Source organism: Grosmannia clavigera (assembly GCF_000143105.1).
Source record: "Grosmannia clavigera kw1407 unplaced genomic scaffold GCSC_140, whole genome shotgun sequence".
NCBI classification, from domain to species: Eukaryota; Fungi; Ascomycota; class Sordariomycetes; order Ophiostomatales; family Ophiostomataceae; genus Leptographium; species Leptographium clavigerum.
This window is the reverse complement of record NW_014040801.1, coordinates 2152997-2170289: the sequence shown is the minus strand read 5'-3', so window position 1 is coordinate 2170289 and position 17293 is coordinate 2152997. Positions and strand designations below refer to the sequence as shown.

General features: G+C 56.1%; 8 protein-coding genes across 8 annotated transcripts; 4 read left to right on the top strand and 4 right to left on the bottom strand.

Annotated features, from left to right (window-relative positions):
- Positions 1-785: 785 nt before the first annotated feature.
- On the top strand, positions 786-2603 carry CMQ_529 (iron-sulfur cluster assembly associated protein; the record flags this gene model as incomplete). Its single annotated transcript, XM_014317608.1, has 1 exon — positions 786-2603. One exon carries the CDS (start codon positions 786-788, stop codon positions 2601-2603), a length of 1818 nt encoding a protein of 605 aa, XP_014173083.1.
- A 254-nt stretch (positions 2604-2857) lies between these two features.
- On the bottom strand, positions 2858-3893 carry CMQ_382 (uncharacterized protein; the record flags this gene model as incomplete). Its single annotated transcript, XM_014317461.1, has 2 exons — positions 2858-3665; positions 3724-3893. The coding sequence occupies 2 exons, from the start codon at positions 3891-3893 to the stop codon at positions 2858-2860; spliced, it is 978 nt and encodes a 325-aa protein (XP_014172936.1).
- A 415-nt stretch (positions 3894-4308) lies between these two features.
- CMQ_1080 (uncharacterized protein) lies at positions 4309-4668 on the top strand (the record flags this gene model as incomplete). The annotated part of the gene is made up of 2 exons (XM_014318159.1): positions 4309-4486; positions 4544-4668. 2 exons carry the CDS (start codon positions 4309-4311, stop codon positions 4666-4668), a joined length of 303 nt encoding a protein of 100 aa, XP_014173634.1.
- Positions 4669-5672: 1004 nt separating this feature from the next.
- Positions 5673-6452, top strand: CMQ_587 (uncharacterized protein; the record flags this gene model as incomplete). Its single annotated transcript, XM_014317666.1, has 1 exon — positions 5673-6452. One exon carries the CDS (start codon positions 5673-5675, stop codon positions 6450-6452), a length of 780 nt encoding a protein of 259 aa, XP_014173141.1.
- A 2387-nt stretch (positions 6453-8839) lies between these two features.
- CMQ_1376 (uncharacterized protein) lies at positions 8840-9064 on the bottom strand (the record flags this gene model as incomplete). Its single annotated transcript, XM_014318455.1, has 1 exon — positions 8840-9064. The coding sequence occupies one exon, from the start codon at positions 9062-9064 to the stop codon at positions 8840-8842; it is 225 nt and encodes a 74-aa protein (XP_014173930.1).
- Positions 9065-9801: 737 nt separating this feature from the next.
- Positions 9802-13078, top strand: CMQ_1339 (serine/threonine-protein kinase sck1; the record flags this gene model as incomplete). The annotated part of the gene is made up of 3 exons (XM_014318418.1): positions 9802-9963; positions 10171-11519; positions 11602-13078. The coding sequence occupies 3 exons, from the start codon at positions 9802-9804 to the stop codon at positions 13076-13078; spliced, it is 2988 nt and encodes a 995-aa protein (XP_014173893.1).
- Positions 13079-13987: 909 nt separating this feature from the next.
- CMQ_1742 (mitochondrial f1f0 ATP synthase subunit) lies at positions 13988-14726 on the bottom strand (the record flags this gene model as incomplete). Its single annotated transcript, XM_014318821.1, has 4 exons — positions 13988-14050; positions 14113-14336; positions 14418-14523; positions 14700-14726. 4 exons carry the CDS (start codon positions 14724-14726, stop codon positions 13988-13990), a joined length of 420 nt encoding a protein of 139 aa, XP_014174296.1.
- A 562-nt stretch (positions 14727-15288) lies between these two features.
- CMQ_353 (uncharacterized protein) lies at positions 15289-16957 on the bottom strand (the record flags this gene model as incomplete). Its single annotated transcript, XM_014317432.1, has 3 exons — positions 15289-15870; positions 15936-16858; positions 16912-16957. The coding sequence occupies 3 exons, from the start codon at positions 16955-16957 to the stop codon at positions 15289-15291; spliced, it is 1551 nt and encodes a 516-aa protein (XP_014172907.1).
- Positions 16958-17293: the final 336 nt, after the last annotated feature.

The following is a 17293-nucleotide window of genomic DNA, read 5'->3' as shown; positions in this document are numbered from 1 at the left end:
GACAGGACAGAAATAGGACGACGGTCTGGTCAGCTGGCGGGGCGTCTTGTCCAGCGCTGTTCGCTGCTGTGATGGAGTGGTTGCCGCGGCAACTGCGATTCACACATCGCGTATTATTCTGCGCCCCTGCCGAATTGGGGGGCAGCTGAAACGCCATGTTGCAAATCCCTGGCAGCTGTCTGCTTGCGGAATGGACGCGCATCATATTAGCCACGTTTCTCATCCACTTGCAGTGTTGACCGACGAGCAACAGCATGTACACTTGTGCGACGTGCAAAAATACAGACAAGGCAAAAATAAAAGCCTATTATAGCAACTCCTCGTTTCGATCAAGGGACCTCCGGGTTATGAGCCCGGCGCGCTTCCGCTGCGCCAAGTTGCTTGCTACTTGTGTGTATAGCGCGTACTGCGAGCCAAGAAGCCGGCCAATGCATGCAGCCAATAGGGCGGACCAGTCAGCGTGCAGCCATTATTGGGCAGGCTGGAGAGGCTAACAGAAAAACGACAAAATCGCCACCCGATCTCGCAGCCGTGCATTTTTTGCGAATGCGATTTTCAATCCCCGTCTATCAATGGCGCCGGCCCTTGTTGTCTGGCCCTATATCTCTACGCCGTATTTCGTGCATGCAACAAGCACTGGCCGTGTCAAGTGATTGAAACAGCTTGTCGTCCAAGCATGTGCTGACTCTTTCTTCTATCCATGTCGCAAGTCGGCCTCGTCTCGACTCGATCATCATCACCACTCTCCACCTCCTCCACCACTTTCCCCCACACCCACTTCCACCATGAGTGCCATCCTCTCCGCCGACGACCTCAATGACTTCATCAGCCCCGGCGTCGCCTGCATCAAGCCGGTTGAGACTCTCCCCTCAGCGCCGGCTGCCAGCGCATCCGAGCTCGAGCACGAGGTCATTCGCGATGGTCTTCCTGGTGCTGGTGGCGCCCCGCCAGCCTCCATCTCCCTGACCGACTGTCTGGCCTGTTCCGGTTGCGTCACCTCGGCTGAGGCCGTGCTGGTCAGCCTGCAGAGCCACAAAGAGCTGCTGCGCGCACTCGATGCAGGACCGGCTCTTGAGCTGTTGCCTTCATCCACCTCATACGTCGTTCAAGGCCTCGACGACCCCGATCACCCCGACCGCCTCCTCTATGTCGCCAGCGTCTCACCTCAGACCCGTGCCAACCTCGCAACCGCCTGTGGCCCCGGCGTCTCTGCGCAACAGGCCGGCCACATGCTCGACCACCTGCTCTCGGGCCCGACCGGTCTGCGTGCCAGCTCTCACGGCAACGGCAACGGAAATGGCTTCGCTTGGGTCGTCGACACAAACGCCGCCCGCGAGGCCACGCTCGTCCTTGGTGCCGACGAGGTCGCACAGTTCCATCCCTCCCCCCCAACCTCAACCTCTTCCTCGCCACCCAAAGCCCTCCTGACCTCGTCCTGTCCCGGCTGGATCTGCTATGCCGAAAAGACTCATCCCCACGTGCTCGGCCACCTCTCACGTGTCAAGTCGCCCCAGGCCCTCACCGGCACCCTGCTCAAGACCACGCTCAGCCGCACCCTCGGCATCCCACCCGGTCGCATCTGGCACGTCGCCATCATGCCCTGCTTCGACAAGAAGCTCGAGGCCAGCCGCGAAGAGCTGACCGATGCCGCCTGGGACGGCTCCAAGGACGGCCATGGCCACCACGGTGTGCGCGACGTCGACTGCGTCATCACCAGCAAGGAGGTCCTGATGCTCGCAGAGTCTCGCGGCATTGATTTCTTCAGTCTACCAAAAACGCCTCTCTCGCCGCTTCTACAGGACAAGTGCCAGCCATCCTCATCACGCCTGCCCTTTCCGGATGCTGTCCTCGACCGTTTCCTCTTCCCACCCCGTCAAAGATCGGCGCCCACATCCGCTGCCGGCAGCTCTGGCGGAAATCTGCACTTTGTCCTGCAGTCCGTCCTCGCCCAGAACCCCGGCTCCTCGCTGCAGACCAACCGCGGCCGCAACGTCGACGTCGTCGAGTACGCCATCACCGCACCGGGCCTCGACGAGCCGCTGTTCAAGGCTGCCCGCTACTATGGTTTCCGCAACATCCAGAACCTCGTCCGCAGGCTGCGACCTGCCCGTCCGTCCCGTCTGCCCGGTGGTCGACCCGTTGGCAGCGCTGCTCGCAGAGTGCCCACCGGCAAGGCTGGTGCCGGCCTCGACTTTGCCTACGTCGAGGTCATGGCCTGTCCGGGCGGCTGCACCAACGGTGGCGGTCAGATCAAGGCCGACGACGACATTGTCGTTGCCCGCAAAGGTCTCACCACCAAACCCGGCCCCCAAGAGCAGCGAGCGTGGCTGGCTCAGATCGATGAAGCATACCTCTCTGCCGACGACGATGACACCCACAGCAGCGCCGCAGACGGCCGTCTGGCCGACGAGATCGACGGCATAAGCCCCTCGTACGTGCGCGAGACCCTGGCGCACTGGGCTCGCATCACCGGCATCGACCTGCAGAGGCTGGCCTATACCACATACCGAGAGGTTCTGAGCGACGTCGGTAAGCCTGCCAAAGGCGCTGACACGGTCGAGAGGGTCGCCCAGCTCGCCGGAAAGATTGGTGGTGGCTGGTAGACCCGGTCTTGTCTGTTTTTGTCCCTCTTCCACGGCGTTTTCCCACGGTTTTCCCAGGCTTTGGGTGCATATAGCATAGACAGAGACATATCCGACGGATCCACTGTCCCTTTTTTTCCTTGACGAAAAGAAAAGAAAAAAAGTAACTCATTATTTTCGTGCCCGTTCCCTGTCGCCTCTTTCTCACTCTCTCTCTTTCTCTCTCGTACGCCTCGGTCTTCTCTCGGATGGGGGGTTGCCCTTTGCTCTGCTGCTCAACTGCCGCGTCTGGCAAACCCAAAGCCCCCACGGCCGCTGCCGTCTGGTCCTCGAGGTGCCCGGATGACATAGTCGTCGTCGCGCGGCGTGCCTGACCGGCTTGGTGAGGGAGACCAGCCCATGTCGCTGCCGCTGCCACTGCCGCCGTTTCCCGGACCTCCGCCTCCCCGTCTCTGATGCGGGCCCGTCGTCCGCGGCAGGTAACTTGGGTCGAAGAGCTCTCGAGATGCCGTCCCACTGCCTGCGTGTCCGGCCTGCTGGGCTCGCCGCCCGTATCCACCGCCACCACCGCCGTTATTACCGCGTCCCCTGCCTCTTCCTCGGTTGCCGTTGTTCCCGTAGCCGCCAGCCGGAGAAATAGGCGACACCTGTCGAGACGATGCTACGGATGATGACCCTGCTGCTGCCGCTGTTGCGGCTGCTGTTGCCGGTATTGTCGCCGTCGAAGCTCCTGCTGCTGTTGCTGCCGGTGCTCCTGCTCCTCCTCTGGGCAGCGGCTCGCCAAAGATCTTGGCCCGTGCCTGATCGTACTTGCGCTGCTTCTCCTCCCGCTCCCGCTGCTGCCTCTGCCGCATCTGCTCCGGTGTCAGCTGGTTCCGTGCTGCCTCTGCTTCGGCCTCCGCTGCCGCCTCCGCAGCATCGTCACGTATCGTCAGCTGCTCGAGGCCCGTGACCGGATCACGCCGCTTGATCATCTGAGGCGCCGGCTTGCGGCTCAGCACCTTCATGGCTGGCTTGATCCCTATGGCGCCGACAGGAATCGAGCTGGACACGGCCAGAAACGGAAAGTCCTCTGGCTCATCTCTGTATGGGCAACGGTCAGGAGGCCGGCCCAGCCGAGTTGGGATGGGACGACACTTACGCAGACTTCCAGAGTCGTCTCTGCTCTTCCTTGTGCTTGGCCAGCCGCTCGGCACGCGACAGCACCACGGGCTCCGCCGTGAGCGGTGCACCACCCGTCTCCTTATCCTCCTTGTCGGCCTGGGACTCCCAGTCGTCGTCCCAGGCAGTGGGGCCCGTCTTCTTTGTCATTGTTGCGGAGATGGGAGAAGGCGCAGAAGAACCTCGGCTCGGGCCTCAGAAACCCGTGCACTTTCCGCTCGACGTATGGTGTGCACCAGCAGTAAGCAAGAGCAATCGTGGCTTTGTAGGATTTACGGCTGCAGCCAAGAGGACGTGTTCGCCTTTTCTTCCCCTGTTCTGTGAGCTGTTTGTGTTCAATACTATTATGCTATTTTTTTATTAGTGTCGCCGACAAATCATACGTGGGGCTCCCCGTGTCCGTTGTGATTGGCCAGCACATAAACTACTTCCGATCTCCCCACATCGTGTAGCCTCACTCACGACTTCTAAGCAACTACAAAGCACACACAACAGCCATACGCCTCGTTTTCACAGCTGGGTTGACTACGAAATTTGCTTACTCTGTTCTTACTCTGTCAGAGCAATGGACGGCGACCGAATGGATATTGTTGATGGACGTCCAGCTCCGGACACTGCCGCCGATGGCGTTGCGGACGACAGCAGCAGCATGAAAAAGTTGCCAGCATCCTGGGATACTCCCAAGCACCGCGAGGAGAGCGACAAGTTCAAGGACGTCCTTGCCGACCAGGGGTTCAATATAGGTAGGCTACTGCCAGACACGTTAAACGATAAGCAACAACCTCTGACTCTGCAAATAGCCGACTATGGTGACCCTCTCTCTGCTGATAGACCCATCGGCAAGATCTATAACCGGCCATTTCCTCAGGAGACTGAGGAGCGTTTGAGGAGCCTTATGGAACGCCTTCAGAATAGCTCAACGTGACATGTGTTGGAGGATAGAAATAATCCGAAGAGCGGCATGGGAGCCTGTCAGAAGCCGGGAACTACTGATATCGCTGCTAAACTCTACGTCCTTTGCGAGTGATGTATCTCTCATACACAATCCTTTATGAGAATCAGCGTCGTACTCTTTCCTTCACAGTCTGAGTGTATACGTCTCTATAGCTCCGCAGTACGGCCGAATTTGACTCTTACATGGGGGTGTTAGAACACTAAAATGGTTAGACCGTTTGGCCGAATTCTCGCCATAGCCGAAGCCTTTCTCAGATTGATCTCAAGTAGCAAAAGCTGGCCAGAGATGCTTCTTTCCCCTCCTTTGAAATATCATAACTATGGACGATATCATTCGGTTAAAGCAGGACAGTATTGCCTCGCAACTGCATTCAGTTTGCTTCTATTATATTTGGTCTTCAACCACATAAGTCGGTATAAGCAAGCTTCAGAATGACTGACATGGGAACTCACCAGACCCCAGACTCACTGAGGACAATCTGAGAAGTGTGCTTGGAAAAGAAGATGGCTGGTACCCTTTCACTTGCTATTGTTATTATAACTGAATGGGCTTTCAAGTGCCAGAAGACTTTGAACATTTTCTTTTCAGTCCTCGCAGTTCAAGTCCCGGGCTCTCTGGTTCTAAACAACAACTTTTCGATCCCATAACTTCATCTGTCTCCCTTACTGAACATAACCTTATCTTCCAGGCAATCCAAACCACTATCACAACTTCTCGTCGAATGTCTTGATAGTACTTAGTCCACATCCGACATACCACATACTTTCAACTCGCTTCTTGGTCACTCGTCTTGTCAGAGTTTCAATATTCAAGCGGTGACAAGCCTTATACACGAGATATTCACTGAACCACTGCTTGCACACGCCCCTTATATACTTGTAAACTACAAGTCGATTTCAATTCTGCCTTATTTAAATCCACAAATTCATGTCTTTTGCAGTACAATTCGCGCGATACCTATAACAACTGCAGAAATGGCCAATTCTGGAGCTTCTCATACCGTTGGAGCTGTCACAGGGCGGGCCCGAGTCTCCAAGAAACGGCCTGCTACGGACGATTTTGTCACAGCACTACCATCTGCGGCTAAGAGAAAGGTCATTATCAAAGTGCCTCCCTCCTTGATAGCAGGCCGTCATGATATTAAAGAAGCACAATTTGGGGGAGAGGGTGTGCCTCTGAAGAATATCGGAAGTAAAAAATCTGCTTTCAAAACAGGCGCTCAGCCTTACATTAAGGCTGAAAGCATCGACGACGAAAAACATGGGCTCGTGGACACCATTGATTCGATCACCACCGCCGGAGCTTCAAGAACTGCCACTGCTACTCTCGAGTGGGAAACCTATAGGCATTGCAAGCCACCGGTCCGCATTGTTATTGTTGGCCGATGGCGGGCGGCCTGGCTGGCTTCCACCGCCCGTCGGTGCCGAAAGGCCGATGAGGTTGCAGAGCGGGCTGCCGAAGATGCACGCATTGAGCGCTGCAAGGCGGTTATGGCGCACATGTACATGGAGTACATATCGTGTGACCGGGACAGTTTTTCCATTGCCGCAGACAAACCGTTTCTGCGACGCTTGGCACGGACTCACATGACTGATCTGGCCATCGACGCTATCCGTGTATACCTCCGCGAAAACATTATGAATACGGCCGACTATGTGGAGATGATGAAGTGGTACGATTCAGAGCTGACGGAGCAGCGGGAACGACGCGAGACGGTGGCGAACAGAGACGCCCAGGAGGCGACTGTCAACTGAGGGAGCCGAAGGATAGGCTGGCGAAGTGGAAGGGCTGAAAGAAGCGTCCATCTAAGATGAATCTGGTGGTGTCATAAGTGGCCATTTAACCCACAATAGCCGTTACTGCAACCCACGAACTCGGCTCGGGACCTGGCCGAAGCGGAGATGTCACAGGCGGATATCTAGTTGCACGACAGCAGCTCATCCTGCAAGATTTGTACCTACGGTTGTGAATTTTTGGGCCTTTTTCCAACGCATGTTTCTTTAACCAAATATTTGTAATCCCTTTCAAATGTATCTCACATAAACTGGCACTCAGCTTTACTGAACAGCCACATTGAGTTGCCCGATGCAATCTCCAAGTCAACCTCGAACATACACAATTTGCCTTTGTATAGAGCCTCTTAGCAGGCTGGGCTGGGACGATGCCCAATATCTACAAAAATACATGATTAGTACCAGCACATACGCGTACAGCACACAGGCGGCAGAAGTTGCACATTGTGCCCAATGCATTGCAGCCTGTTCGCAAAAGGCGGCCCTGGTCCTTGGAGTGTTGCTATGGTGCTATCTCGGACAAGTGCTGATGACGCAAAATACCCCCACAACAAGCCCAGACAGCAAGCGCTAAAGGCTCAAACAAGAGCGGAGAGCGGAGAAATTGAAAGAGCGACGGGAGCGGCAATAAGCCTTTTCCACAGTGGGCTGAGGGTCGGAAGATGCGAAGGGAAGGGGTGATGGGGAAGGTGCGAGAGAGACGACGTGATGACTGGCCGATAAAGGCATGTGACGAAACGCATGCAATAAGCTGCGAGTAATACCATGGATCATGAGCCTGCTTACAAACGGATCGAGTAGCCGGTATGATGAAGGAGCAATAACCGGGCTGAGACCGAGGAGGGCGGGGGGTGCCCTGAGGGAAAGCTCTCGCCTCGACATACTCGTATGACACACATTGAGCCTTCAAAGCACTTTGGCATATCCCCATATTAATGCGGGTGCTATAAGTGGATGTGCTCTCGCGGCCCACAACTTTTAGGTACGGATTACGAGCAGAGCGAGAAAGCTGGCGGGACCGTGATGTTCCGACGGAAAGGAAGACCTGCTGCGAACAGCCAAGGGCGCATTGTTCAGACGCCTCTCCCCGTATGTATCTTACGGGTATTGTTCACCAGCTTCGGTGCTGGTTTTCTGCCCCCCGGCGATCCACAAAAACCATTTATCCAAGACATGGCTATCTGTCAAGCAGATGCGAAACAATGGGCATGTGACAGGACTTGGCCAACGGCCCAATGCACGGAGTACGAGTGCTTGCACGGCAGGAAGCGCCTGCGAATAGCCGGGGCCAGTAAGTGTCGGATGTTGCTGCTCCACCGATCCTACTATCTAGCTATGTACGACGTATGTAGCAAAGCAGGCAGACGGCCAGATCAGCAAGTGGGGTGTCGGGGCGTCCAGCCAGCTCGGGCCTATGCGGTCGGGCGCCGTCGCGGTGCATCTGACTCCGTTTGCAGCGAGAGGTTGCAAGAAGCCCCTCCATCCCACCCTCGTCCTGCCTCGTTCTTCTGTCCGCCCTTCGCCCTGCGTACGAGTGTGTATTGCTTTCTCTGCCGTCGAGTCCTGGCCGCGAATGTAAACCAGCAACGAGTACCAGAAATCCCAGCCGAACGAGAGAAACATTCCCGATCCGACTAAAGCACAGAATCGCCATGTCTGGAGCTGCAGCAGGTGTCCAGGGCGCGTCCGCGGGCCACTTCGATCTCCTGAGGCGGGCCACTGAGGCCGTGATGTCGTCCAAGTAAGCAACAAAACATCTCGCATCGCATCTCTCTGTGCCCTTTTGCTATCTCTACGCTATCCTTGGCAGTATCTACCTAGTCGGCCTTGCTGCCTTTCCTGTCCTACCTTCCCAGCAGCTCCCACGTTTTCATTGCTTCCATTCCTACACAAATTCATGAGGCGTGGCCGTGCCGCTTCTGGCCGAAAGTGGCAACGAAAGCGCCGGGCTAAGCGCTTGTCAATCCGACACGTTTTGTCCCCCTTCCCCGTCGTTTTGCCATGTTAAGTGCATCTCACTGGCACTATTAGGCCGCCAGGCACTTCTTACCCGGCCAGAACTCCGCCCACTTGGCGCAAAACAAGATACGCCACCATGGAGGAGCCCACTTACAGAGCCATCTGCGCCCATGTGTTGTGTTGATTACGGGTGCTCAGAGTATTGGCTGCTGGCTGTTGCCCAAAGCAGGCCTGTCTCGACCAAGCGGTCACAAGAATGCGCTGTATCAATTGACCAGCCCGTGCTGCGCCGAATCGCCGTGGGAGCCCGACTGCTGCTGTCGAGTCGACCTTGGCTCGCTGACTGAGCAGACCCACAAGGCGCCTGGGAAGGAGAGGGGCAAACTCTGTTAGCGGATTTTGTCTGGCATTGTCGCCAGCGCGATCCCTCCGGATGAGCTTCCAGTGGACTTGGAGCACTCCGATCCGCCTCTCCCCCCACCCTCGACCTTTTGGTCCGCCAACCACATGGCCTGGAGTCGGCTGAGCTGCTGCTGCTGCTGAGACAAGGGCAGGCTCGCTCCGATCAGAAGTTTTGCGGTCTGACGCCTGATACCGGTGTGGCAGGCAAACATGCTGCTAATAGCGTTGAGTCGCACAGCCCCCCCCAAAAACAGTGCAATATGTTGTAAATGCCCATGAGGAAGCTGCGATTCACGTCCCCCTCAACCCGCAACCCAAATAGCCCTCCATTCTCTCTCCCTGCCCAAGAGCTCGTATTCCTCATTTCTCCCCTCGTCTCTCTGACTCCTCACCTCGCCTCTCCTACTTCGGCTCTTCCGTCCCTTTATCGTCTGGCGTCATAGACCAAGCTCGTTGGTGGCCAGGCCCACAGCACAAGCACAAATAATTGCTCCCACAGTTTGATCGCCTGTTACCGCACACCTGCCACCAGCCAGTTCAGCTCAAGCGTGCCAACTGTGTCTGCCGCTAGTTCATCCACCACGAACGAACGAGCGGACGGATGCCGTGTTGAATAAAGATACTCGACTTGACTGGCCAGCCTACGATGGCCTAGGCATTTAATCAGTTCCCCCCTTCCTAGGCCTCTCAGGGAACCTCTCCGCCACTCAGTAGTCGTCATTTTCTCGATTTTTTTTTTGCCCCTCATTGACTCCGGCTCTCCTTCCCTTCCGAGCTATTTTCTCTTTGTCTTCCATTTCCGCCGTCTGGCTTCCCTAGTTTGGTTTTTCCCCTTTCCCTTTCCCTATTTTCATTCTTGAAAGCTGCAGAGAGGAGCCTCTGCCTACCATCACCCCCTTCAATCCACCCGGCCCTGCGTCGTCGTCGTCCCTTCTCGGGTTAGCCGAAAATGTCTTCGAATAATGGAATTGACGAACGCAGCAGGTCTGCCGCAGCCGATGATGACGGCACGGATCACACCGGCTACGACACACCACGCTCTGGCGTCGCTACGCCGCAACCGGACCTCCACGACAAACGCCTGCCGGGAATCATGAGCTACTTCAATCAGGTTCGTCCTGCTTCTTTTAAACGCCTGCTCTCAGGCACGTTTTCTGCACACTTGGGGTCGTTCTCCAGCACCACCACCACCACCACCATTCCCACCACTGCAGCAAGCACTGCAAGCACTGCCAACACCACAACTGCTTCTGCCACCTCCCTTACCTCCCCGTCGCCTCTTTGCAAACAAGAGGAGGACCACCCTGCTTCTCGGAAGTTGAAGTCGGTTCCGGAGCTGCAGTCCGAGGCGTCACCAGACGTGCCACCAGAAGCACAGTTGGAAGTGCAGCCAATACGGCAGCGGGTCTCACAACCGAAATCGCAAGCTGAGGCAGGGACGGAGTGTGCCAGATCGCATCACCAGCTGTCAGCATCAGCATCAGCAATACCGTTACCGACACCGCCACCACCACAATTATCGATGAACCCTGACTTACCACTACATGGGGACCTGGCCGGTGACGACAGTCCGCCGCTTTTACCACAACAAACCATGGGTCAGCAGAGACTCCCACCATCGACACGGTCGTTGGATCACTCGCCACTTACAGAAGCCGCTGATACTGCCGCTTCTTCATTGCATCCGTACCCAACACCGCCTGCGTCGGTGCGCGGGACAACTGGATCCAAAGGCGGAGCTGGAATTGGGAGAGAAGGAGAAGGCGAAGAAGAGGGCAGCAAGAAGGCCAGTGCCAGCAGCGGTGGCGGTGACACTTCTAGCTCTGCATGGGAAGCACAGTGGAGCTTCAGCCGCCACAAGAAGAGCACATCTGATGTCCCGGATTCATTACCTCTTGCCGGCGTCGTGACACCATCGAGTGTTTTCGCCCGTCACTTTTCAACTCCCTTTATTGCCCCATCAGCTTCTCCCTCAGTTTCCTCTTCTCACTATACCCCGGATACGCACGCATCCACTGCCCCAGATACGCCAACGCGTTCAGAATTCCAAGACTTCGACTCAACTGCTTTGTCATCTTTCTTTCGGTCTGCTTCTGTTGGGCAACTGAAGAAGCTAACAGTAGTGCCACATGAAAAGAGCGGTCAATCCACACCTACCCGGTCGCTTTCCACTGCACAACCGACACGGGAAGATGCTTTCGCGAATGCCGGTACCGTTACTGGCGCCGGTACCGGTAGCGATAACACCACGCTGGAAGCAGATATTCCAGAGGAGATTGAAGACGTCAATCGCACCATGACTTCTACGCCCACCCCGCCAGGGGCCCAGGCTCCTGCTCCGAAAGGAAGACTCAGAATCAAAATTGCCGAGGCTCGTGGCCTCCGACGAAGCAGAGACCCGTATGTCGTCGCCGTTTTTCAGCGGAGCGAACTGATTTCGCGCGGCCCCCGCCCTGCTGAGGGCGAAGACGTTGCCGCCATTGCCGCCGTCGCTATGGGTGGCATCCCCATCCAACGCCAGGCCAGCGATACCGGCCGCATACCGATGGCAATTCCCATGCGCAGCCGCCAGAGCAGCAACACGAGCATGACTGACTTCAGCACTTTCCGGACCCGCACCGGCCGGCGCTCCTTGACAAACCCCAAGTGGGATGCAGAAGCAGTGTTGTATGTTACTATAGCACTCTGTGCTGTCTTCCAATCCATATATGGCTTTCGCTGTGGAGGTTGTTACTAATGTGTGTCCTAGCGACGTTGTTGACTCCGATACGTTGGTCGATATATCTGTTTACGACCATTCGCCCGCTGGAGAAGAATTTCTTGGTCACGTTGACTTCCAGGCTCATGTCTCTGAGAAGGATGGGCCTGTCCGTGGCTGGTTCCCTCTCCGGGGCCACGCCGACACCGTGGCTGAGAATACTCCGACTGGAGAGATCTATGTGGAGGCTATATACCAAAGGACTAACCGGAAACACTACGGACCAGACGACTTTGAGATCCTGAGACTTATCGGCAAGGGAACGTTTGGTCAGGTGTATCAGGTCAGGAAGAAGGACACAAAGCGCATCTACGCCATGAAGGTACTGTCCAAGAAGAAGATCGTACAGAAGAAAGAGGTCGCGCACACAGTAGGGGAGCGGAACATTCTAGTACGGACGGCTACCTCGGACTCTCCATTTATCGTCGGCCTCAAGTTTTCTTTCCAGACACCGTCTGACCTGTACCTGGTGACGGACTACATGTCTGGTGGCGAACTATTTTGGCATCTGCAGAAGGAAGGTCGGTTCGAGGAAAGTCGTGCCAAATTCTACATTGCAGAGCTGATTCTAGCCATCGAACATCTGCACAACAACGACATCGTCTACCGCGATCTCAAGCCAGAAAACATCCTTTTGGACGCCAACGGGCATATCGCGTTGTGCGACTTTGGTCTGTCCAAGGCGAACTTGACGAAGAACGATACGACAAACACGTTTTGCGGCACCACTGAGTATCTTGCACCGGAGGTGTTGCTGGACGAGGCCGGCTATACCAAGATGGTTGACTTCTGGTCTCTCGGTGTACTTGTCTTTGAGATGTGCTGTGGTTGGAGCCCGTTCTATGCCGAGGATACGCAGCAGATGTACAAGAACATCGCTTTCGGCAAGGTCCGCTTCCCGAAGGACACCCTCTCGGCCGAAGGCCGCAGCTTTGTCAAGGGCCTGCTTAACAGGAACCCGAAGCACCGTCTGGGAGCCACTAAGGATGCCAGAGAGCTTATGGAGCACCCCTTCTTCCGCGATATCGACTGGAGCGCTCTTTCGAAGAAGCTGATCACGCCGCCGTTCAAGCCCAAGTTGAAGTCTGACACGGATGTGTCTTACTTTGACCCTGCTTTTACCGACGCCATGGACAAGAGTGGGTCGCTGAATGAGCGGGCTGCGGCCCTGGCACGTGGCATCGCTACATCAACACCCCTGTCACCGTCGATGCAGGCAAACTTCAAGGGCTTCACATTTGTGGACGAGAGTGCTTTGGAGGACCATATGCGCGGCTATGGGGCTAGCTACACTGGAAATGAAGATGACGACATGGACGACGGTACCGAACATGGCTCCGGAGAGCGGAGAGACGATGCTGACTGGGATGATATCAACGACATTGACCCACGGAGGTCCGACCGTATGAGCGGTGTTGTCCGGAGCAATGATGAGCAGATGTTCGGCAACTCGCACTTCGACATCTAGGCTGCGTACAGCCTTCTGGACGGTCGTTGACGCCGCAGATCCTCAACCTAAGATACAACAAAAGCTCATTCGGTTTTCCTTTGTTTTACCCCCGAGTCACGACATATCATGCGATTGTTATCCAGGCATTGCAGCATTTGAGGAGAGGGACGGTTTATTTGTGGATTGCATTTGCTGGGCCTGGCCGAACATGAAAAGTGACAACCAGCCCAGGTTGGATGGAACAGGCGTTTTTTATTTGGGGTGACTAGGGGACGCGGAAATGTCGAGCACTGTAATTCTGGTTGGGTTTTCAAGTCCCTCTTCTGCAGCTGACCAGAGCGTTGCCAGTCTGGATAGCCATTGGTACTCCGTAGGGAGCAGCTGCCTTCTCTGTGTTGTGTACATGATTGCAACCTGACCAGTTGCTCGCAGTCAGCGCGAGATACCAAGAGGTCGAGATTGAAGCACGTCTATAGCGGCGAAGCAGGGCAAGCATGCGTTGTCGTTAGGCGTTTCAGGTTAACGCCCCAGTAAATAGCAGCTTACCTATTATATTACGTATTATTCCCCACGAAATGTCTTGCCATCGCATACGTCATGACATACCTCAGCCTCGTATGAGATAGGCTCTTTCAGAAGACATAATGACGAGTAGCTTAGAAGAATGCCTCAATGGACTGAATATCAGGAGGAACAAGGGTAAATATCCACAAGAGAATCCCGTATGGGCTCCCGTTAGGCAATGGCCAGAATATCCAGAATCAGTGTCTTGAAATAGCTTTGTTTTTTTCGGAATAGTTTAGAAATTTGTACACGTTCGGGTCAGGTAGGTAGACAGGTATATGTGTCTGTCTTCTCCGATGATTATTCTCATTCCCCTCGTCTCCGGCCGCTCTTTCATCCCCGCTCGTCGTCCAGCTGCCATCTTCATGGTGAGAGGTGTTTCCGCATCGAGCGTGGCTCGCGTGTCCGGTCATTCGTCAGCGCGCGCTGTGGCTTGTTTAGTGGTGAGCGTCCTCCTCCTCCTCCTCCTCGACGAGCCAGTCCTCGACCGGGGCAGCGACGGCAGAACCGTCGGCCGGGCCTTCCTGGCCCTCGACCTCGACGGCCATGGTCTCGTACTCCTGCAGGCTGCTGGCCAGGTCGGCCTCCTCGGGCGACGCAGGCGTCTTCGGCAGCGCAAACGTGGCAACCTGGCCCTTGGCATCCTCTGGCTTCACAGCCGGCACCTTGTAGGCCTTGAGCTCCTTGAGGTACAGCTCCTGGACAAAGTCGGCTGCAGACGGCACGTTAGCCCTTTGCGCATTCACTCCCCGTCTCTCTCTCTCTCAATCGCCATCCCCCCCGCATCGCTTACCCCGTCGCGCCACCGTCGGCACGATAAACGTCCGCATCTGAACGGTGGTCCGCGTCATCGTCGTCTGGCTCGAGCGCGCCGCAGTGGCGAGTGCCCGGCGGGCGGTCTGGACAGCAGGAACAAAGAGCTGTCAGTATTCTGTATCGTAGCCTTGGGTGACCCAGAAAAACCGCATGTCCTCGGATTGCCAATGGCCACCTCCGATCGGCCGACAAGCTCGGTTGGGTCCCCCCTCCTCCACTTTCTGGCCAATTCCTGGGTACGGCCAATGGAACGACATACCGCAGAGCGAGATAGAGACTGCAGCATTGTGGCGGAAGTGTGGGAAAGAAGTGAATCCGACTGTCGGGGTGAGCAGGCCGCGCTGACGACGTGCTGTTTCTGATAATTGGCGAGGGGGTTGGTGTGGTGATGGCAGGTTCCGTCGTGAATTGGAAAAGAAAAAGCGGTTTTAGGGAAAAGCAGGAAGAGGCAGGTATGGGAAAACCGGGTCCCGCGTGGTTTTTTTTCGTTCTGGTGGGTGAACGATCCTCGTCTCCGGCTTTATCGGTGATGCGGAAACGTGACCGATCACGTGAGCGCTAATAGCTACTGGACTCCACTGGAGCTATGCCGGAGCTCTACCGGAGGTCCTAGCTTTCTCACTACCTACTCCATACATTACCGTAAAAGCGACTTGTTTGCTCGAAGCTTGATTGTGCACTTTTTATCTGCAAAGACAAAGCTGACGGTCCTTGAGGGCCTTTAATTACTCTTCATTGCCACCATATCATCCAACATCTAACACGAGGAAAGGCCCTTCCTTGCCCTGACAAAAGAGCTCACATCCATTTTTTTGCACTTGGCTCCAGACAAACCCGGAATTTCATTTCTAGTCATAGTGCCGCTCTTCACGAGATGACGGCGGCATCGGGGTTTCACGCATCGGAGAAGACGAGTAGTTGCTGCCGGACTGTGTGTGGCTGCTCCGGCGACTGTTCCCTCTACTCGGCTGTTGCCGTTGCTTCCGGTACTGGTTTTGTCCGTGACCCTGGAATGTGTTAGCAGTCTCGATGCCATCAGCAGGACCACTGATGCTGTGGCTGCGACGTTGCCCACCATTTCCCCGAAACTGCGGTCCCAGATCTCTCTTCTTCTCGCGGCGCCCTGCCAGGCAGCATGTCCCGACAACCTTGGCACCGACGTAGGCGAGGAAAAGCACTGCCGCGGCTACCGAGTAGCCGATCTTGGCTGATCTCGGCGCGTCTGCCAGCTTGAGGCCCAGTCCGCCGTTGACGATGCCGAGGATGATGAGCAGGCGACCCCACCAGATGTGCACATAGCTGACCAGGCCGCGGCTCTGATTTCTGACAAAGTGGCGGTGGTGCAGGAAGCCCAAAAGGGGCTGGATGCCCATAGCAGCTACAACGACAGTGCCGATCACGGTGTGGTTGCGGGCAGGGCCGACGAAGAGCTGGTGGATGCATAGTCAGCGTGTGATGAAGACAATCGGATCAGCCGTGAGTCGGAGAAACTCACCAGATTTCGTTGCCGGGCGACTACAACGCCAACGGCAAAGCCTGCCCACATCAGCAAGTAGGAGACACCCTGCCAGACGCCGTGGGCAAGCCAGTTACCGAGCAGGGGCATCAGAGCCGCGCCCAACGGATAGAGCAGGACCATGACGAGGCTCATGATGGTAGCGTGAGCAATCAGGATGGAGGGGGTTGACGAGCCGCTGGAGGTCGCCGTGACACCACCAGTCGACGACCCTCCAGTGTTACCAGTGCTAGATGAGCCAGAACTGGAGCCGGAACTGGAGCCAGACCCAGACCCAGACCCAGAGTCAGAGCCAGATCCAGAGCCAGATCCAGAGCTCGATCCGCTGCTGCCACTGCTGGCAGCGCTCACAAACGGGTTGCTGTCCGTGCTGATGACAGCCTGTGTGAGGTCCAACTTGTACTGCGCAGTGTTGTCGTGCTGAGAGATGGCAGCATTCTGATTGGTCGTGGCCAGCGACTTACCAGACTTCCAGGCAGCAATCCACGGCGAACTAGTGCTAGTGACCGACATCGAGCTGCTGGTGCCCCAGGACTCGCAGTTGGCGCACATGATGTTGGCAGTCATGGTGCTGTCAGACACACCGCTGCCAGCCAGCAGACTTAGCTGGGCAGCATTGCTCTGCGTGTCGAGCGTAGGCATGACATGATTGGTGCCGAGGCGCGGCGAGAGCGTCAGATTGCCGCTACCATCTTGGTAGATGAGGAAGATGTTGGAGCCAGACATTTGCGTGCCGGTGCCGAGAGCCACCCATTGGTAGCTGGTGGGTGCGGTGATGCTGAAGTAGATATTGCCGGAGCCCGAGCTGGCAGTCGATTGGGGCACGCCAACGGCGAAGCAGATGTTGTCGGCTCCCGAGGGACAGTAAGAGACGGTGGCTGCAGAAGCGGCCATGGCCAGTGCTGCTGTCGGCTGTTAGCAGGAACGGAAGATTGCTTTGCTCAGACGCACTCACACATGGCAAGGGCCGCAACCGGGCGGATTCTTCGTTGGAGCATCATGTGTATGTGTGATTGTGTGAGGAGAAAAGAGGGCAAGTAAGGATCGGAGGCAGATCTATATCGTGGCTGTTTTCCTAGGGCATTGATAACAAAAGCAGGCCTGGACGTATACCCGCATATGTTGTGTGCGCTGGTTGGGCTGCACAGTTGGACATGGATCAGTCAAACATAGACACGGCAGTTGAGCAGGAAGACCGGAGCGAAAGGGCAGTCTAAATAAGAGGGCAGCGGACTGGGCACAGAGACACAGAGACACAGACGGGCGCACGAGCCGTGGCCAGGCGATATGGCCCAAGGCCGGCAGTCTGACCGCTTGCGACATCAGGACAGAGATAA